The sequence below is a fragment of the Pimephales promelas genome, chromosome 21 (assembly GCF_988280905.1).
Source record: "Pimephales promelas chromosome 21, fPimPro1.hap1.1, whole genome shotgun sequence".
NCBI classification, from domain to species: Eukaryota; Metazoa; Chordata; class Actinopteri; order Cypriniformes; family Leuciscidae; genus Pimephales; species Pimephales promelas.
The window spans coordinates 19,293,694-19,316,156 of NC_142789.1; the positions used below are offsets into that span (position 1 = coordinate 19,293,694).

General features: G+C 37.2%; 1 protein-coding gene across 12 annotated transcripts in view; it reads left to right on the forward strand.

The window, feature by feature from the left end:
- nfasca (neurofascin homolog (chicken) a) overlaps window positions 1-22,463 on the forward strand; it is an 81,820-nt gene that overhangs the window by 42,153 nt on the left and 17,204 nt on the right. For 7 of the 12 annotated variants that reach the window (XM_089125076.1, XM_089125077.1, XM_089125078.1 and 4 more), the window contains 25 exons: window positions 2,530-2,547; window positions 3,742-3,847; window positions 4,766-4,956; window positions 5,809-5,931; window positions 7,513-7,683; window positions 8,012-8,059; window positions 10,177-10,288; window positions 10,502-10,686; window positions 10,772-10,903; window positions 10,994-11,137; window positions 11,226-11,337; window positions 12,315-12,481; window positions 12,629-12,776; window positions 12,993-13,129; window positions 13,806-13,847; window positions 13,975-14,076; window positions 15,270-15,467; window positions 15,600-15,670; window positions 15,756-15,978; window positions 16,082-16,197; window positions 16,287-16,497; window positions 16,604-16,723; window positions 17,090-17,263; window positions 17,525-17,554; window positions 21,497-21,778. In XM_089125076.1, coding sequence (XP_088981202.1) covers window positions 2,530-2,547; window positions 3,742-3,847; window positions 4,766-4,956; window positions 5,809-5,931; window positions 7,513-7,683; window positions 8,012-8,059; window positions 10,177-10,288; window positions 10,502-10,686; window positions 10,772-10,903; window positions 10,994-11,137; window positions 11,226-11,337; window positions 12,315-12,481; window positions 12,629-12,776; window positions 12,993-13,129; window positions 13,806-13,847; window positions 13,975-14,076; window positions 15,270-15,467; window positions 15,600-15,670; window positions 15,756-15,978; window positions 16,082-16,197; window positions 16,287-16,497; window positions 16,604-16,723; window positions 17,090-17,263; window positions 17,525-17,554; window positions 21,497-21,778 — 3,363 coding nt within the window. Of the gene's footprint in view, window positions 1-1,646; window positions 2,282-2,529; window positions 2,548-3,741; window positions 3,848-4,765; window positions 4,957-5,808; window positions 5,932-7,512; window positions 7,684-8,011; window positions 8,060-10,176; window positions 10,289-10,501; window positions 10,687-10,771; window positions 10,904-10,993; window positions 11,138-11,225; window positions 11,338-12,314; window positions 12,482-12,628; window positions 12,777-12,992; window positions 13,130-13,805; window positions 13,848-13,974; window positions 14,077-15,269; window positions 15,468-15,599; window positions 15,671-15,755; window positions 15,979-16,081; window positions 16,198-16,286; window positions 16,498-16,603; window positions 16,724-17,089; window positions 17,264-17,524; window positions 17,555-21,496; window positions 21,779-22,463 lie in introns of those variants that run through there. The other 5 variants (XM_039694746.2, XM_039694744.2, XM_089125079.1 and 2 more) reach the window with 5 other exon arrangements.

Here is a 22,463-nt window from a genome sequence, read left to right on the forward strand (position 1 = left end):
CCAATAACATTGGGATGTTTTCTCAGATAAAAAAACACAGCACTACACACAAAATATTATCTCAGTGTTGTCATGCTCTCTTAGCAGTTCCACTTGCGACTGATTAGTCAGCTAAGCAAATTGTAAAATATGTAGCGTTGCAAATTTATAGCGCCCTGCGAGACACTGGCGTATATAATGGTGATACCATTTATAAAACACAATAAATGAGTTAAATCCATTATATCCGCACTGCATCTGCAACAAAGAAACCAATAAATCCACTCGGCCGTCTGTTGTCTGTTCTACCCCTCAGTTTCTTTCTAATAATAGCAGTCCAGGTTTGTCTTTATCTCTTATGAAAAATGATTTGAAAGCTCATACAGAGCGAGACAACCCCAGCGGCGCTCAGTGCTCACTCGCTTCAACAATAGAGGGAGCTTCGGTCTGACCAGGAGGCTGTCAGCACCTCCCCTTCTCCGCCTGTATTCCCAAAGTGCCATCATTCGCTTTCCTTTCTCTTTTTCTCATTTGGCCTTTTTTCTCATTCCGTCTTTGGCAACTACTCTCCCCCCTCTATCTCTAGCTTTCACTACAGGCTTTGGCCCTGCCTGTGTGAATCTCTATTGATCTGTGTAGATGGAAAAGATTGGAGCACTGATCCTGTCTCTGAGCACTTCATAATACCCCTCTGACCTCTTGACCTCTCTGAATGTATGCAGCAGCAGGGCTACTGGGAAATGACAGGCATCTGATCCCGCTATTAGTGACTGTGTTGTGCCTTCATTTGTACGCTTATACTCCATATTACACGCACCATAAGCAGGATTTGTAATTTTCAGACCAAGACCTAGTTTGGGTAGAGAAACAAACATATATGTATATACCATATATGATGAAATTGAGTTTATTATACCATATTAATGATTTGTATACTTTATGATGCTTCAAATACAAATACATTACTGGTTAAAAGTTTGGAGTCAAAAATACAGTAATACTAAAACGTTCATATTGTGAAAATGACTGTTTTTCTATTATAATATAGTTAAAAATGTAATTTATTGATGGCAAAGCTGAATTTTCAGCATCATTACTCCAGTCTTCAGTGTCGCATGATCCTTCAGAAATAATTATAATCTGCTGATTTGATGCTTAAAGGGATACTCCACTTTTTTTGGAAATAGGCTCATTTTACAACTCATTTGAGTTTGACCGTTGTCGAATCCATCCAGCCGATTTTCTGATATTTCGAAGAATATCAGTAACCAGACAGTTTCTGGTCTCATTGACTTCCATAGTATTTTTTTTTTTTTCCTACAATGGAAGTCAATGAGACCAGAACTGTTATTCTTCTAAATATCAGCAAATCGGCTGTATGGATTCGAAAACGGTAAAACTCAAACGTTTAACCCTGATGGAGTTGTAAAATGAGCCTATTTCCCAAAAAAGTGGAGTATCCCTTTAAGAAACATTTCTTATTATTATCAATGTTGAAAAGAACACCATGTAACAATGTAACAGTCTTTACTGTCACTTTTACTGAATGTAATGCCCGCCCCCCAACTTTTGAACTGCATTGTATGCTGTATGGCTTCTTAACTTGTATTTATTTTAATATTAGTTCAAACAATAATTGTCAGACCTCCTTCAGAAGACCCCTGATCTAAAAGATGTATTGAACTTGAGATGTGACATTAAGCATCTCTCCATTATTTCCCTAATGTTCCTTCACTCCTAACACTTCCCCCGAAATGTGATTTCCATTGACGAGGGTTGTCATCGTGTCCCAGCTGACCTTACACATGCGCTCACACACACTAACACATATGTTACCCATGACATCCCATCCCCTGTGACCTTGCTTATGTGCTATGATTGATGTCAGATGATGAATGGCACAGAGCCAGAGATGCACCTGTCGCTACCCCATCAAAAGCACATCAGACACATGGATGCTTTCTGATACTATAACCTGTGGATGAAGGTCATATTCCTTTAATTAGCAAATCACAATCGTAAAAGCAATTCTTGACTCTTCTGATAACATACATCATAGTGATTGTGGTTATTATTGAATGTGAGCGACCTCCCCTCCCCCCCACAAAGAAAGACAGTCGAAGATTAAATATGCTGCCATATGGGGAAGAAAAATGCACTGATTATGATTTGCTAATGTGACAGTGATGTATTTTTGGTATGATGCTCTGTTTTTTTATTTTCAGAATAGTCTTATTAACATGCCCTCTCTATTTATTTGCAATTGTCTCTCCGGTTCATTCGTCTGACGGCCCATTAACAGGTAGGTTCATTTGTTTTGTTGCTGTTTTTGGTATTACAATGTTAAAGTAGACATAGTGCTGTGTGTGTATAATAACTAGTAATTGAGTTTAGCAGAAATTAACTAAAATAAATGTTTGTCTTAGAACTGTATTAAATGTTTAAATGTTTTCTCAACAGTCATTATTTAACATCTCCCATTTCCTCTCTTTTAACTATTCCCACAATTAATGTTTTTTCTCTCCATCCGCCCCTCCTTGGAACTAACAGCAAAGATCCAGCAAGAGCGTAAGTGCTTCATTAACACGGATTAACTTGTTCATTTAATCAGCGGCTGGTTTTAATACAGCTTACAGCAAAACTTATCTCATCAGAAATCTAAAGAACAGAATTATTGCTGTTGGACATTGCCCAATCTCATTTTACAATTAGAGCAAATACAGTCCCCAAAAACTATTGAAAAGACCCTCAAACACAGTCTCAAGAGAGCCTGCACAAGTTCACTGTGCTACTCCCGATAAATTACAAAGTCTATCATTTATTAAAGCTGATTAATATTTTAATGTAAGCCCAAGAGCATGTCTGTTTGGCAGGCCATATCTTTGAGAGGAAGGATTACTTCAGGGGTTTGTTAGCCTTGCCAGAATATCCACATTTCTCAGCCAGCCAGCTAGAAGTAGAGCAAAGCAGTCAAGAATCCTGTGGCTAATTATGTATCACATTCAATGAGTATAGTACAGTGAACAGAGACTAAGAGAGGGAATGCATTGAAGTCACTTTCCCACTGAAACAACCCCCCTCAGCCTGACTGAGTGGCAAAAGATCTGCTACGTGACTGGATTTAATAGGGGAAACTGTGAAAATGCGACTAAAACGAACAATTTTATCAATTTAAAATAAATGTTGGACTCAATAGTGTTCCTGACAACTTACTAAAGATCCAGTGATCGGAATCGTGTTGCCTGATATTAAGTTTGCCTGATTTCGACACTGGCGAAATAATAGCAATGTAGACCTAAAAATAATGCAAATTTGCCTGTTAGCGCTTTATATAAATACAATATAGGTCTAAATCCGGGTGATCTTGTGTAGCTACTTGTGTCCACTGAATCGTACGTCTTACAATCTCTCACACCTTTTTGTGAGGGCCATACTGATTCCACACCATTTTTAACAATTGTGGGTAAATTGTGATAAACGAAGCTGGTACAATAATCTTATCAAATTAGCCAGTATATTTAAATTAGCCAGGAAATTTGAATGTTGTGAATGATGAATAAGCAATGTTTTTCCATCAAAACTTTATCTTTCTATACCAATTGTATCCATATTTTGTTACTAAGAGTGAATAGAACAACCTTTTGTTTAGTTTGTACTGTAGACAGCAGCGAGAAATGCAATGCTTGCATAATGCATATGTAAACGACATTGAGTTGAGTGCTGTTGAGATAAGACTCTCTCTCTTTGTCCGTCCCTCCACAGTGAAACAGCCCCCCACCATTGTGAAGCAGTCACTAAAGGACTACATTGTGGACCCCAGAGATAACATCATCATTGAATGCGAGGCCAAGGGGAACCCCGTGCCAACGTGAGAATGGATGAAACCTTTTTTCCTTTGTGCCGTCTCTTCCTCTCTATCTTTTTGTCACCAGTTTGTCAGCAACCTCTTACTGTATACGTCCATTTCCACCTTACATTATCTCTCTCTCTCATTCTTTCACTTCTGTCGCCGTCTAATTAAACCCAACGGCCATTAGTCTCGGCATGACAAAGACCACCACATTTTTGTGAGAGTGACACCCAATGCCTCAACCTGACAGTGGCACTGTCAGTTTTGTCCTAATGCCATCAGATATGCAGGGGCGCTCACTCTGGCTCTTATTACTTGTGCTTGTTTGTGAAAAGCAGGCCTGACCAGCTCAACAACACAGTGTGGCCATTCAGACGGCCTTTTTGTTTGGTGGTATGTTGGGCTTTACAAAACCTTCCACTCAGCCTGGTCCGCGAAACAATTGTGGTCTAATAATACGCTCAGTTTAGTGTTCACGCTCACAGAATATTCAGTAGGTTAGTAAATGGCACCCAGTCAACTCCAGGCACGCAATCCTACCCTTTTTCAAAGTCGCAATGAAACAGAAGACCTTTTTTATCATATTGTGACATACATTCAAGTGAAACGGATTATCGAAAAAGATGTTGGGCGAAGACTTGGTTCCATCCATCGATTGTTGATTGGATGGATGCAGATCTGAATGCAAACTAGTTTGCATTTGTTTGCACTTGTCTGTCTTTTTACTGGAAGATCGAGTTGAGACATTTTTTATTAAAATTACAAATAAAAAATAAATGAACATGAATTGCTCACATTAAGGGAAATTTCCATTTCATGTCAACTTTGGTTTGGTATTCATAGTTTGATGTGTGTGTAAATCCCCTCCAACAATGGGACCTATTACATAAGCAGCATCAAGTTGGCACAAATCCTGTTTGTGACCGGTCTGTGCAGGTTTCAGTGGCGGCGGAATGGGAAGTTCTTCAACGTGGGGAAGGACCCGCGGGTGACCATGCGGACTCGTTCCGGAACTCTAGAGTTCAGGAGTAGTGGGAAACCGGAAGATTACGAAGGAGAGTACCAGTGCTTTGCCTCCAACGACTTTGGCACAGCGATTTCCAACAAAATCCTGCTTCGAGTGTCAAGTGAGTGTTGGTTTACTGTAATGTCAAAGCACAACATTCATTTCATGCAAACTCACTGTAAAGGGATTGTATATTCTGTCATCATTTATCTATCACCATCAAGTTGTATTAAACCCATATGACTTTTGTTGTAGTTTAAAATATTCCTTATGTAAGTATACTTGACAAAATATATGAGGTTGTATGTGGGATTATGTATTATTTTTAAGCAAAACAGATACATTTGTATTTAAAAATACAATAATAAAAGTTGAATGAAATTTGTAGAACATTATGTGGAACACAAAGGTTGAAGATTTTGTCATATCGTGGAAAATGTCTGCTTGATGCTATATTTTAAGTTTATACCAATTATACCAATAATCTTCCCCTCAGCCTTAGCTCTCATATTTTATCTCAGTTTCAGTTTCAATTGGTTACAAAACATACATAAACCAGTGTGTCATTTGAAAGGGGAAACTTTGTTCCTTATCTACCTCTAAAAGGTTATAGTATGTTAGATTAGTAATATGTAATAATATGTAGAATATTTAGAGGTAAATAAAGTACAGTCATCCTTTTAAGGGTACAGTGACAAGCTGTACAATTCTTGCAGATTTGTTTGGACAGTGTACAGACTACTTTTATGAAACATTTTTGGTGTTCTAATATTATTTTTGGAGCTCGACATCATTGTAAAAAAAAAAGCAAAAATTTCGCCCTTTGTGTTCCAAAAAAGCAAGTCATATAGGTTTGGAACAACATGAGGGTGATAACATTTTTGGGCTTTTAAAAGTAATATGCACACCACTTGCAATAGAGTGATGTCATTGTTATATTCCCTGATCTGATGAACTTGTCTCCATTGCTCAGAGTCTCCGCTGTGGCCGAAAGAGGTTCTGGAGCCGGTAACTGTGCGTGAGGGGGCATCACTCGTCCTGCCCTGCAACCCTCCCCCTGGTCTCCCCCCTCCTGAAACCTTCTGGATGGACAGCTGTGAGTTTTGCTCATCACTTCCTGTGATTGATTGTGTCTAATTTCTTAACCTTACCCTTCATCTCCTTCACCTTCACGCTCTGTTTTACCTCTTCCTCAAACGTCCCTCTCACTTCCTCTTACTTTCAGTCTCTCAGTCTGTGTCCTCTGCACAGCAGTGTCCTTTACTGCATTAGTGCTGAGCTAGCGCATGTATTCGAGTCTGCACTACCTGATAAAAAAGCTGAGAGAGCAGACGCAAGCATGGCACTGAAACATTTCAACAGACCTAGAATCAAGAAACATAGACAGACACATCTTTGATCACACATCTTGACTGTTTGTCATCATTAGTACAGTGATAAATGGCTCTTTGGAAATGAGAAGTATTAATCATAAGGAACTTTGAATTTCCTTAAGATAAGGATCTTTGAATTGAATGAATTTCCACACTTCCATCATTGAGTATAGTCCTAAATTCTTTTTAGCACACTCCATTTTCATTGGTCACACTGATAACCTTGTCTCAAACTAACACTATTGGTTAAACCAGTGTTTCTGTGTTATATTGGTGCCCATTTCTGCCATATAAAAAACAAACATGTTTCAGTAAATCGCAATTATGACATTTAAAGTAGTTTTTTTTTTTAAATGTCACTTTTTATGTCACAATTTAAATTTTTACCTTATCATGACTTAGTACCTTATAATTTCAACTTTTTATGTTATAATTAATTATGATTTTCCCAAGCATAAAAGTCTTTTTTTTTTTTCGTCCATTAATGTTGGGCTCAATCAAACAAATAAATGTTTTAATAGGGCCCCAATTTTTTTGGCTAAATTAATTTATTCTGCACATATAATGTAGTTATTTTTGCATATTAAACTGGCATATAATACATATTTTAAAAAGGATGGACAAATATTAAAATTGTGGCCATAATTAGTAAGTCGTATAAACGTATAAACGAGGATCGATAAAATTCTATATTTTGCATTAAAAATAAAACACTGAAACCTCAGTGTTTTAAGTCCTACATAGTGTACAGTATTAAAATTTGCTAAAGATTACATTTAACAGTAATTAAAAATGTCATTGTTTTTAGATTATTAGTGTTAATTATTAGATTAACTTTCGCAAAGGTAATCTAAATGTACAAATAGGGGAAATGAGCAGACATAATGAAATATACAATTACAACTGATTTAATACATTAGAAACATCTCTAATATCATCTGGTAATGATATACTGTGCATTACTTCCCCTTTAAGATACTAACTTCTTTGCAGGTGAAATAATATCCATCACTAGATTGTCATGTGATCACTACACTCTTTGATCCACAAGGCCGGAGACATCATTATTAAATCCAGACTCAGTGTTGATTAGTGCAGAACCTCTTGTCTTCATCTCATACTCTTGAGTGTCACATTTGCTTAGCCTTGTGATGTTCCAGGCCAGAAGAAGATAATTATGCGTGTGATTCTCTTCTCACGCTCATCTTGAGCATTATTTCTTCTGTTGCCTGTCGGCTACTGCACATCAAATGAAGTTAAACAAATGAGTCTGGATTCTCTTTTCTTTTTGCCTCTCTCCACAGCCATTATGCCTATACCACAGGACAAGAGGGTGTCAATGGGTCTGAATGGTGACTTGTTCTTCTCCAATGTTCTGGCTAAAGACGCCATCTCTGACTACAGCTGCAACGCTCGCTTCGAGTTCACACACACCATTCAGCAGAAGAACCCCTACACCCTTAAAGTGCAAACAAGTGAGTAGAGATTTCTGATGATTCAGGATTATGCGTTATCTTTTATTTGATGTTGTTACTCTGAAAAGGTGCTCCTGTCTAAGGTGAATATTGTGGTCCATCTAGTGGTGAGGAGGTAGTATTGCAGTATCTCAATGGACCATTTACCTTCTTTGCATTTTATTTGGATTGCCTTCATTTATTGCTATCACAGTTTCAGTGATGTTTGAGGGACTATGCATCTTCCATTTGATTCAGTATTGTTCTGTTCTTCCTGGTTGCAATTAAGTGTATTTTTTTTTTCTCTGTATTTGTCTGTATGTTGATTAAACTGCAACTTTATTCACAGAAGAACCTTATAATGACACCTTTCTCAACTCCACTGATCTGTATGGTGGTGAGTTCCACACACTGCTAGTTTGTTTTCTGTGCTTCTGTAAAAGAACACTAACGGAGTTAGCCATGCTATTTCTAACCACATACAGCAGAGGAAATGCTGAGATTGTGTGTCTGTTAGTTTATATAATACACAATGAAAGGTGTTCCACATTATATTTATTGACCATGGAACTTACCACTCGGTGCTTATGTTACTTAAAAAAAAAAAAAACGCAATACATCAGTTTAAGCAGTTTTTGGGGTCAGCTATTCAGTCATATTTTGATGGACCAGTATTCAAATTTATCTGGTAATTGCTTTCATTATCCTAATCACGTTGCTCATTATGGACATATGGATATGGAAGTAAGGAGATTAGGCAAGACGTTCTCATTAATATTTCAGCAACATTAATCCAATGATAACCATGTGCAAAACCGCACATATGTATCCAAGGATATGGCCTAAGGGTGGTAGTGAATACATGAAGAAAATGGGTAAATTGCAAACCCTGTCAAAAACAAGCAATAGATCCTATTTCACCCCAAAATCAAATGGAATATATTTGCATAATTTCCCCAAAATCTGGATTTTTTTTATTTATTTTTTTTTTTAACAGTTGTTCAGAGTGGGGGGAATGAACAATTTTTAATTATTTATTTATTTATTTATTTTTTAACTACCATGATGTATACATACTGTACTTTAATATTTAATATTAATTAAATTAAATATTCATAATCTTTCAGTTTCTTGAATAAATGTTCAAATAAAATATATTTATATTAATATTTATATTTATAATATATATATATATATATATATATATATATATATATATACATTTTGTATATTCATTATATATATTTTTTTAAATACTTTTAGTTTTTTGTTTTTTTAAATTATTGATTTTGGGGTTAATTATGACCCAGACTTGTTCTTGATAGGCTTTGTGAGAGTCACCTATATATGACAATGTTGTCAGAGCCTTGGTTCACTGACAGACACAAGCTTTTTAAAGCTATCTCGGTTCATGTCTCAAATGTACAGTCTCCACCAAGGCATTGTGGGGTCGCACTGACAGAGGACTGGCACCGCTGTCACCAGACACACGTGACCATGGCGTGAAACATGTGTTCCTGGCAGCTTCATAGTCTAATCTCCCAGGCGTTGTCCTCCCACTTAATGACACCAACAAAGGCTGTTGTCACTCCCTCTTCAAGAGCACTGTTCGCAATGCTAATAGCTAGGAGCTAATCTTACTGCTAGATATACATTACAATAGAGACTAATACTGCCATGCTCATCAAGTCTTCCTCAGGGAGAAGATTGTCTGTGTCTTCTCATAACCAGGGTTTTATGTCCACAACTAACCATCTGTCTGTCGTCACAGCTCTTGATTCTTTTTTCATGCTTATGTCATTTTTGCATAAAGATTTCAAATGATTTTACAGAAATAATGATGAAACAACAACACCAACAGTGTATTATGATGCCTTTTTTATACTTGTTTGAAATAAAATATAGTGTTCAAAAGTTTGGGGTCGGTAAGATTATTTATTTTTTTTAATTAATACTTTTATTCGGTGAGGATGCAATCAATTGATGTAAAGAGACAGTAAAGATATTTAAAAAGTTACAAAATATTTGTATTTCAAATAAATGCTGTTCTTTTGAACTTCTATCTATATTTCACAGAACTTATACTTCATGTATATATTTAAGAAAAAGATGTTATTAATATATCAAATATTTATATATAATATGTATAAATATATATAAAGTATATACATGCATGTGTGTGTATTTATATATACAAATTAATTATACACACTACACATACATATATTATGTGAACACAAACTTTTATTTTGGATGCGATTAATCGCGATTAATCGTTGCCCAGCCCTAGTATTGGAACCATGTTTCCACCTTAGAGTAAAAAAAGAAGTTTCTCAAAATTGTGACAATGTCTCACAATGTGACTGGTGATGATGATTAATTAAAGTATTAATAAAGTATTATTTTGTTCATTTGCAAGTAGAATCTAACATTAATCCATAACAGCGCAACATTATATTATAGCTAAAAACATGTGTATGTAGTTGCTCCTAACTCAATTCTTCTTTTCCACAGTACGAAATGTACCAGAAACCCAGCCTACCTTTCTGTCTCCAAAGGGCATTGCCAGCTCCAAAATCGTGCTCCGAGGGGAACAGCTTCTTCTGGAGTGTATAGCAGCTGGAGTGTGAGTGTATACCAGTCTTATTTTAGTATTATTTATATACTTTTATACAAGGAAATTTATAGTTATATGGAATTTTAACAATTCAAATTTTAGTTGGACCACATATTCAGTTCCCAAAAGCACAAAATCCTTCAGTGTTAGTATGTTCTCAGATTTATCAGTTACAATTAAGTAACGTCCTGTTCTTTTCGTCCTGATCTTCCCCTTTCCCAGCCCAACTCCTTCCATTAATTGGTTCAAAAGAGGAGGAGACTTGCCAGCAAAAAAAGTCAAGCTTGAGAACTTCAATAAAACTTTACGCATCCTCAATGTGTCCGAAGAAGACTCTGGCGGCTACATCTGCATGGGCAGCAACAAGATCGGCAGCATTCGCCATACTGTTGAAGTCCATGTCAAAGGTGGGCCTTAGAGAAACAGCTTCTTGTTCATGACTTGTACTCTTTCTTTTACTGACTTCTATGATTTCTTTATTGGCTTGAAAAGCTGCACCCTATTGGCTAGATAAGCCCACCAATCTGGTGCTTGCCCCTGATGAGAATGGACGGTTAGTGTGTCGTGCCAATGGGAACCCTAAACCCACCATCCAATGGCTGGTGAATGGGGAACCGATTGAAAGTGAGTCAACTGTTTTTTCCTGTTCTACCAGTTGGAATCATTGTCCACAAAGCAGTAATGCACACTGTTTTCCTGCTCTTTGTGTAACAGGTTCACTACCAAACCTAAACCAGGAAGTTCTTGGGGATACCATCATGTTCCATTCGGTCCAGATCGGAAGCAGCGCAGTGTACCAATGTAACGCCTCCAATGAGCACGGTTATCTACTGGCCAATGCTTTTGTCAGCATCCTGGGTAAAAACAATGGAGTTAATCGTTCAAAATGTTCAGAGATGGCATATAATTGACTGATTGTGAGATGTTAGTGTTGTTTTCTTCCCAGACATGGCACCACGAATGCTAGGCCCAAAGAATCAGCTGATCAAAGTCATCGAAAACAACAGAACCTTCCTCGACTGCCCTTTCTTTGGCTCACCGTTCCCTTTACTGCGCTGGTGAGCTTACGTTTTGTTGTTTGAAAAGATACTGTTCAAAAGTGTGGGTTCGGTAAGATGTTTTAATGATTTTAAAAGAAGTATTTTGCTTACCAAGGCTGCACTTATTTGATCAAAAATACAGTAGAACACTACTATTGTAAAATATTATTACACTTTGTTACAAAAATATTATCATACTGTTTTTTATTTTCATATATCTTAAAATGTAATTTATTCCTGGAACATTCAGCATCATTACGTCAGTCTTCAGTGTCACATGATCCTTCAGAAATTGAAGAGTTCAGATGCAAAAGCCTCTAAGTGCCATTTGAAATTTTCTTCTAAAATGATCATTTTTATCAAGCTTGTATATTTAAGTTCAGTAATTTCACTTAAATGGCAATGAAGATTACCTATTAATTGCCATTTAAGTGAAATTACTGAACTTAAATATACAAGCTTGATAAAAATGACCATTCTGGAAGAAAATTTCAAATGGCATTTAGAGGCTTTTGCATCTGAACTCTTCAATTATTCTAATATGTTGATTTGGTGCTCAAGAAACATTTCTGAATATTGTCAATGTTAAAAACGTATTATTTTTTGGTGGAAACTGACAGGTTTAACCCAACAGCATTTCTTTGAAATTTGAGATTATAATTGTCTATACTGACACTTTTTATTAAAGGATTAGTTCACCCAAAAATTCATTTATTCTTTCATTAATCATTAATTTCTCGCCCTCATGTCATTCCAAACCCGTGAGACTTATGTAATGCAAATGAAGATCTTTTTGAAGATCTGTGATCTCTGTCTCTTCAGAAAATGTGGACTTAACCCCTCGATTCATATGTATTAGTTTTGCGATCTCTTTTATGGTCTACATTTTAAAGCATCAAAGTGGCAGTTGCGTAGACTGTCTATGGAGAGGCCGCAAACTGCAAACAGTAGTGAATTAGAATAAAGTAGTATCTAAGATACATGTGTGTGTTCAGGTTTAAGAATGGCCTAGGTAGTGGTCTGGATGGTGGTCAGTACAGGCTTTACCCAAACGGTACTTTGGAGATCAATCAAGCCCGGCCAGAAGACCAAGGCACCTACACCTGTGTCGCCAGCAACATCCTGGGCAAGATGGAGAATCAGGTGCGCCTGGAGGTTAAAGGTGAGATCGGAAGCATTAATCATTAAGTCAGACTTGTACATTCATGTACACACTAACTCTGACTTTTTAATCAAGACAAAATAACATTATTGGCCATGTGTGAACCTATGAATGCCTTCATTTACTCCGTGTTGTGCTTCATTTCAGAGCCCACAAGGATAGTGCGGGCACCCGAGCATGTCACAGAACCTAGAGGGAGCACGGTTCGCTTTGACTGTCGAGTTAAACGCGATCCTTCTCTTCCTGTTACGGTCACATGGCTGAAAGATGACAAGCCTCTAAGCTTCAGCTGGACGTAATGTCACATAACTTTACACTTGTACAATATAATCATATTTAGACTGAACACTATTTTTCCCTCTTATATAGCAGAAAGAAGACTCTTATGCTCACCAAGGCTTCATTTTATTTATTTAATCAACAATAAATAATTATTTAATTTGAATATATTTAAAATGTGATGGCATAGCTGAATGTTCTGTACGTAGCTAACATCTAATTTGTCATCTAGTTTTGGTGGCCGGTTGAGAAAGGATGATGAGTCCTTGACTATCCAGAATGTCAATCCAGAAGATGGAGGAACCTACACGTGCACTGCCAAAACTGAGATAGATGAGGACTCTGCCTCAGCTCGCCTTACAGTTATAGGTACACACACTGGTACTGGCACACACACACACACACCTTACAATAAATGTAGGTCCTCTTTTATGCACTTTTCTCATGTTCCTAATGGCTAGTAACTTACTTCATTATAGATATGGAAATGGGCATGTGGAACAGTCACATGTCTCATATCTAGATGATATTAAACTTCCCTAAACATTTTTTTTTTCTTTTGTAACTTAAGATCTTTCCTGTTATGGAGAATAAAGCATGTTTTCCTAATAGTTTGCTTGAAGATTACTACTATTGTGCCTTCTTCATTAGCTATAGTGTTTGACTGCATCCAAAATGGCATACTTGCCTACTAAATAGTATAGTACTCATAAAGGTAAACGCAGATGACCTTTAATTTCCGGCAAGATTCTGAAGAGTGCATATGATGGACATTTTACTATCCCACGAGGCCACGGGAGAGGATTTGTGAATGGTGGTGAAGCGACGCAACTAATGTTTGTAGGTCACGTGATAATGACAACATGGCAAATGTAGTGTGTCCGATTACATTCATAGAACAAACATTGATACTACATAGAAAATACGTTTTTAGAGGGCGTGAAGTAATTTTGCGATTTCGGATGCAGCCATCGTTTCTCATTATATTTATCTACTAATAGTCACACTAACCCTTGACCTCTGACCTTTGACCTTTACCTCATAGAGGATGACATCTCTTCTGCCTCAAATCGTAGTGCCTCTGCAGGTAACATATCAAAGACATTTATGTCTAATGTCCTATTAAAGCCTCTAACAATCACCCCTTATTTAACTTAGAATAATTGGTGGTTGTGTAAGTTAACATGGTTAATTAGTATACTGTTCTCTTCCAGGTCGACCTGACCCCCCTCAGGATCTTGAGCTCTCGGACCCTTCAGCACGTAGTGTCAGACTCACCTGGGTGCCTGGGAATGAAAACAACAGTCCTGTTACACGTATGTTCAGAGTTCAGATCAAGTCTTGTGTCTTTGAAGGCTTTTAAAGTCAAATGAGTGACTTCATCAACACCTCCTGTTTACTTGCCTCTTGTTTTAAAAATACAAATCAAGTAAATATGACCTATTAATACAAGCATTTACAATTTTTGCTGTTTCCATTGCAAACAACTCTGAAAGTATCTTTTGAGTGATTAATACAAGATTTGCACATAATCAGTGTTGACAACATTTTTCGAGGTAAAACTAAAGCTAAAGCCTGCTCAGTCACAAAATTGTACTAGATGATGCCATTTAATTAGCATATTTGTCCTAATCCTGCGTTCTGTGTTCTTTTTATAAAATTCACATGTGCTCACACTAATTTGGCCTGTTTAGTAAATCTGGCCCATAGTTGCTAAATTGGCAACACTGCTCACAATACCAAAAAAATAAAAAATAAAAACCAGTAATCACCACGGCGCCATCTAGTGGTAAATAGATTCAAATGATTCAAATAAATAATTTGTTTCTTTTTGAGATTGACTCTCAGCTTTAAAGGGTAACTAAACCCCTGGTCAGAGCCTGACTCCACCCACTGGCAATATTTGAAAAGGCTGAAAAAGTGGGCAGACCCCAGCGGAGATAGAGGGGACGAAATAGATGCTAAAACACTCTATCCTGATCGTTTTCAATACTCACAATTCCAATTCCTGACTCCCTACAGTGGTTTTGACGACACAAGATGGTTTTTATATTGCCAAGGGCGTAGCTCGCGTGGTGAGCTAAAACCTGCGTACGTCACAAAGTGCGGGGAATAGGAAAATTCAACTGCAGTAGCCACCGTTCAACCTGAAGAGGGCAGCACTAAGACGCTTTTACACCATATATTGTAGAAATAGAACACTTTATAAACAAATGTCAAAAAAGGTACTCGAATCAATGACTGGTATTAATAAAGATCCATTCTTACAGATCATTAACTAAAAAAAGTTGGTTAAGTGTTTAGTTACTTTTTAAGTATATGAGTTTTACCTGAATCAAAAATATTATTTCATCTTCAATATAATTGCTGTTTTTAAAAATAAATAGTCTCCCAGTCAAATACTCAGACTTGAATTTCACACTCTGTGTTGGACTGATATCTCTCTACCTCTTACTTTTTAATGACTAACAGCAGGAATTTAAACTATCGGACTATTTCCTTACTACAGATTTCTTCGTCCAGTTTGAAGAGGACAGGTGGGAGCCGGGCAAGTGGCAGAACCTGTCTGTATATGATGGCAACCTAAACTCAGTCAACCTACAGCTGTCACCCTTTGTCAACTACCAGTTCAGAGTGATTGCGATCAATGCTGTGGGCCAGAGTCAACCCAGCCACCCTTCCGCACGCTATCAGACCAGCGGAGCCTGTAAGTGATCACTTATATCGCCCTGATAGGAATGTGTTCAAAAATGTACATTTTTGTTTTTTTGATGGACCCATTGAAGTTTGGCAAAATTCTAAGTTGAGACATTTACTGACATATAATGATTTGTTTTAGCTCCTGATGTTATCCCTGGTGGTCTTAAAGGCTGGGGAAGCAAGAAGAATAACATGGAGATCACATGGCAGGTAAATGGACTGGGTTTATTGTAATACCTTGAAAAAGCAGACTGATGTGACTCTTAGTGAGCTAATGTACCTGTACATGTCACAGGCCCTTAAGAACACAGAAAGGAATGGGCCAAACCTGCAATATTTGGTCTCCTGGAGAAGGAAAAACACAGAGGAAGAGTGGGTTAACATAATTACATCCAGAGCAGAGCACACTATCCATAATACAGACACCTATGTCCCATACGAGATCAAAATACAGGCCGTTAATGACTTTGGATACGGCCCAGAGTCAAACATAGTCATCGGTTACACTGGGGAAGACAGTAAGGACTAACATTTCATATTTAAAGACACTTTTATAGTCATTCACAGATAGTGGTGCATCTTCGTTGGTCTATTTTGTACTAATACTATTTTTCCCATCAGGACCGTCCGCTGCGCCAACAGAACTGAAGGTGTCGAAGATCAACAGTACCAAAGTTAATGTTCACTGGGTGCCTGTGGACCCCAGCAGTGTGAACGGAGAGTTTAAAGAGTACAAGGTGCCTGACACAAAAACACACATACATATATTTGCACTTACTGAAGGTGCTAACGTTGCTCACTCACATCTCTTTTATTATATTCTCAGTTGTACTACTGGCGGGAGGCCAGCCTCATCAAAGGCCTGAAAGTAAATAAGACAAAATTGCATAAAGGTTTCTTCACCACTGCCGAACATCCTTCTGGCATCCTGACAGAGCTATTTCCATACAGCAAATATAAAATATACATGGTGGTGGCTAATAGAGAGTATGAGGGACCACAAAGTAACACTGTGGAGTTTCAAACCAAGGAGGGAGGTAGGATTCACCATGCTCTGCTTTTAGTGGTGTACCATTATCCATAAGGCATGTGATGTTTGTAACAAAAAGCAGAATACTAATGGCTTTCATATTCCTTTCACAGAGCCAGGAGCTCCAAAGTACTTTAGGATTCAGAGGCACACAGACGTGGTTCACCTGAAGTGGGACAAGCCACTGGAGCCGAACGGTATCCTGATTGGATACACACTCCAATACCACACAGGTGAAAAAATGAGTGAATAAATGTTCAGAGAGCAAAGAGTTTCATGTCTAATTTATCTTAAAAGTTTAGTTCACCCAAAAATGTAATTCTGTCATCAATTACTCACCCTCATGTCGTTCCAAACCCATAAGACCTTCATTCATCTTCAGAACACAAATAGTGAATAAAGTGATAATAACATTGCAGTCCATAGGGGGGTCAGAAAGCGCTCGTATTTGATCAAAAATATCTTAATTTGTGTTGCAAAGATTTGGAGGGTGAGTAATTAATAGTAATTTTGGTTGAACTAACCCTTTAAGGCTGGAATACACTGTTCATTTTTTAAAAAGCGCATTTGTTCACTCTGTTCTATTTGTTCTGCTCTAGTGAACGGGACGCAGCGGGGAGAGAGGAAGGTCGAGAGTTTTCCAGCCAATGTTACGGATTACGTTGTGAATCTGCCTCACCGCCTAACACGGTTTAAGTTCTACCTAGCAGCTCGCACGCAGGTCGGCGCAGGAGAGGTGTACGCCGTGGAGTCGCCACATTTCGCAAATGAAGGTCAGCAAGGAAGTCGTGTCTCTATGTCGTGTCACTGAGCTGTTAGTGAATCTGAGAGCAGAATCATTGGGTGTTCTTGTCTGTGCTCCACCCTGTCGGTCTTTTTCCTTCTAATAATACTTTTCTGTCTCATTGTTTCCTGATGCTTTGTGGTGTCTTTAACTCGATCTGTTTCTCTCTTAACTGCTCGATTTCTTCTTTGTCTTCTCTGACTTGCTCTCACCTCTTCTCCTCCTGTCTTTCCTGTGGTGTTGACTGAAGGCACCCCAGATACTGACTCTACAGTTGTAGGTAATGGGGGAATGGACTGTCTGTCTGTCTGCCCGTCTATCTCTCGCCCTGCAATCTGTCTCTGCTTCAGCCTCTGTCTCCCTTTCCCTCCAAAACTGTCTATCTACTTTTTAAAAATATGACAGTGCAGCTGAGTGCTTCAATTCACAATCACAGTTGAGATTGCTAGCCAAACACAGATACTCTCATAAACAGTTTTACCAACACTAGGAAGTTATGTGTTTAATTAAAAGTGAAGTGTGTAAGTTGAGAAAAATCAGTACCAAAATTGATTTTTTTTTTTTTTTTTTGAGTGGCCTGTCAGGATCAGTATTACAATACTTTTATAAAGATTATATATATATATATATATATATATATATATATATATATATATATATATATATATATATATATACTGTATATATATAATTATATTTATTTTTTTAATTATTTTATTTTTTAATTAAAAATAATAATTATTTTTAATTTTATATATATATATATATATATATTAAAACAAATCTTTATCAGTAATTTGTTTTTCAGGAAAGACATTTTATGATCAAATTGTCTCAACAAAGCAAAATTCATAACTTTTTCAGAAGTTTATTGAATTGTATTTGAATGATAATCGGGATGCATGATTAATTGAAATAAAACTAAAATTATGTTATGGGTTAGTGCGATTATCAAATTGCAAAGGCTGAAATTTAATGAAATGGACATGCACTGCCTGTTTCAGTGTAAAGCTTGGCAATGTTCAAATGTAAGACTAAAAGTTCAATAGTTTAACATTCAGAAATTATTTAAGAATCAGTATTAGAATTGTAATTTTACTCTTGTACGTACTGTAAAATAAAATGCTAATATTTTTCCTAAATAATACTCAATATCACAAAATATTAAAAAAATATTCACAATAATAATAACTATTAAAAAGTGAGTATTTGAAATTTATTTGAAAAGTTTTTTTTTGTTTTTTTTTTTGCTTTGTGCCTCAATTGCAGGAATTGCACACTTCACTTTTAACTGTTAAATTTCCTTTGATGAAAAACACAGCTCAACTGCACTGTCTATTATTGCCTGTCCCGATCCGTCTAATTGTCCGTCTGCCTTCATTCATGTCACTGTGTGCTTTCAGGGATGGGCTACACTCTTGCACTTTTGTGAAGTCACTGAATCTGCTCTCAGTGTAGATGATTTAAGTTGTATCTCTTTATGCTGCTGGTAAAATGCTTCTAAGTGCCACAGAAATAAGGTTAAAGTCATGTGTGGCTCTGATGTAATTTTTGATTGACCCCCTAATCCCTGATGGCACTTTGCTACTTAAGCCTTGACATCACTTCCTACCACATGCCTTGCTTGGCATATCCCAGCATGCTCTTTTCATCATTTTGGTTACTACCAAATTCTACCCAGAAGCCAGTACGAAGCACTTTGTTGTTCTAGTTTGGGAAACAGAGACCTCTAGTGGTGATACTTTGAGATAGTCATTGTGTTAGGGAAAGGGAAATTAATATTCAAGTGATGTTTTTGAAGACATTTATGAGGAGAATGCTGTTATAGAAGCTAATCACAATGGCAAGCCAATTTTGTTTGTGCAGTTGATACCAATTTCTCTAACAATTCTCACTTTAGAAAAACACATAACCTGACGACCAAGTTAAATGCTTTGGGAGAAAATTGTAACCATTGACCATGCACTTTGTGTTGATAGTACTGAAATATACATTTTCGCTTTCTCTGGTGGATACAGGGCAAATTGTCGTGAATACCGAATATAATGTTGTATTTGAGGAAAACCTATTGCATTTTACCTACTGAGCCATTAGCCATGTTTCTTTATTAAATAATATTAGCAGATTTAGCACGCGTGTTGTAGACAGTCAGAGAGGGAAACTTTGTGTTTTTTATTTATGTAAATGAATACTTTCCTGTGCCAATTGCTCTTTCAAAGTGGATGCAAATTAGGAAAAAATGATGATGAATACCCCGAATGTCAAATTTGTCAGTATTTTCCTAGTTAATTAATGCTGTGAACATGCAAGACTAAGCTCTACAAAACAGCCTGCATAGTTTAAATGCAGTTATGTTAATATATGGAGGATGAGGTGCATCTGCTTATAGAACAGTGTTAATGGAGTGATGATGTTTGGCTGTGAATCCATCCATGATGAAAATGGCAGAATAGTAAATAAGTGTTTTAGTAAAGCAATTATGGACTGTTTTCTAATGTCTAAATGTCACTAAATGATACACGAAAGTCAGAATTAGACAAGACAAAGCGGCAGGTAGTGAGTGTCGTGCTGCTGAATCAATAAAAAGAATAAATGTTAAATCAGCTCGCCATTAGTCCGTTGCTTTTGCAATGCACGTCACCGCTTCTGCTTGTCCCACCTTTATTTCTCTTTTACTGAGCATTTTTTTTTTATATTGTGTCAGACGGAGACATACAGGTAAGAGTGCATTGAATTGTTGGCTGATTGGCTGTGTTGATCTGAAACCACACCCCTGTGCAAAAGATTCACATCCATTAGCATGTCTTGGTCTGGCGAATCTTAATGTCACCAAGTGTTCCGGGGCTCTCTGACATGGCTTTACCTTCCCAGTATAGTACGGATTGCTCTTACTTTTTTAGTTGAGTTTGTAAACTGCTTGTAGTTTTTGTTATGGAGGTGGTTTTTGGTGAGGTAAAAGCAAAGATGTACAATAATTCTTATTTTTTTCATTATGAATCACTATCTACCGGTTATGATTCTATCCACTGTGCGTTCTAATTGATTTCCACCCATCTTCTCTCAACGGGGTAGTTCACCCAAAAATGGAAATTATGTCATCATTTACTCGCCCTCAAGTTGTTCTGAACCTGTATGAGTTTCTTTCTTCTGCTGAACACAAAAGCATGTCGGCATCCAAACAGTCAATAGGTCCCATTGACTTCCATAGTATTTATTTTTCCATACTATGGAAGTCAATGGGGCCCATCAACTGTGTGGTTAGTTACCCACATTGTTTAAAACATCGTCTTTTGTGATGACAGAATTTTCATTTTTGGGTGAAATGTACATTTAATGTGCTGACAGCACTACAAGTTAATAAGTATAAGTCTTAGCAGATATGATTTTATATTTCATTGTTTGAAAATGCCAAGATCTGAGAACACTGCAGCATTTTGCAGTTGTCCCTATAGCTCAGCTTTAGCACTGAGGTTTGTAGTGACCCTATATTTCCCCTTGGTGGTGCACAACAATCAATTTTTAGATACCCTCTGTGCAACCTCTGCAGTATTTCTCAGCGGCATGACGTGCCGACATTCATGCTCACAAATATCACAAAGTTGTTGCACCATTTCTGTATGTGTACTACAAGCTAATATTTGAGAATGTACTACAGAAGCTAAACAATCGATGTAAGCATTACAAAATAATGGTGTCTTAAAGATGATAATAATCTTTTGAGGCATGACATCATTCTGGTTATACATACGCATGGTATTTAGATGTCTGCCATGACCAAAATATTTTTATACTGGCTATGTTCAGAATAGCATACTATTATGCCACATATACTATTTTTTACTGGAATACCTAGATCTAGTAATTCTTATGTATGTTTGTAAATACATATACTGTAAACTCTACCTGAAAAAGTTGTTTATGCTTGCCACGGCTGCATTTATTTGACCAAAATGCGTGTGTGTGTGTGTCACAGAGTTCAAATTACAGTAGATATTAAAAATAGCAGGTAGAAATAGAATACAATAGATCATACTGAATGCAGTATGCCAGTATTCCATTCGGAACATAGCCTCTCTTTCACAAAAAATAGTTTTGGAAAAGGGAATTGTGGGAATTCCATTTGATTAACTCATTCTTGTTTGTCTTTTCTCACATCTCTTTGTCTTTCTTGTGCTGAACCCTGGGACCTCCACATAACGTCTCTCTCTGGTCTTCCTCTCAGCCGTTAACTTTACAGATGCCTTGAACTTCGAAACTCCTCCTCCTCCCCCTCCCCTCTCCACTGATCCAATCCCAGCAATACTTACCCCAGAACCAGCCACACCAGCCCCTACAACTGCTGCTCCGCCCAAACCTATTACCACTTCCACCACTACTACCACTACAACAACTACTACTACAACCACAACTACTACAACTACTACCACCACCACCACAACAGCTTCCACCACACTTCTTCCTGTCCGGCCCATGTCTCCTAAAACAGTGGATTGGAAAATGCTGGGTATCTCATAATGACACAATGTGCATTGGAAAAGCCCACAGTACAGACAAAGTAGATGAAATTAGTGTGTTTGACATTTATTATGTATGTTTGACTCAGTTAGTTGACCATTTAGGACAGGGGCATGATTGATGTTCACCCTGTGCTCTCACAGACACACAACACTCAGATTACTCAGAATTAGTATTGACATTTGCTTTACAAATAGTCTAGTTGCATTAGAAAATTAAATGCATGATGTTGATCACTGAGCTATGAGATATTTGGTAAAATCATATCACACATATTAGCAAATAATGTTTTCTAGCTAAGGTTTTAAAGACCCCATGAAATGTTTTTTTGCTAAGTGAGGTATTTAGTGACAGTAATTTACAGCACATTTAGGTGGGATATAGCTATATTTATTTATTCGTATAAAAGCCTGATATACTCAAGGCAAAGTTTAAAGGTAAAAAAAAGGTAAAAAGTTTGAGCAATGATGTACAGTTTTGAACCTTCTGACGCCACCCACGCTGCTGAAAACCGTGTTTAGATAAATATTCAAATATGTGCCTCTGTAAGGTGTGGGTGAAGGGATGAGGCAAAAACACTCAGCCAATTAAAAACACAAAACTCTAACACTAAACCAAGAATAAACCAGATCGAAGTCACAGAACCCTGACAGCTGCGTACTGCAACCCAACAC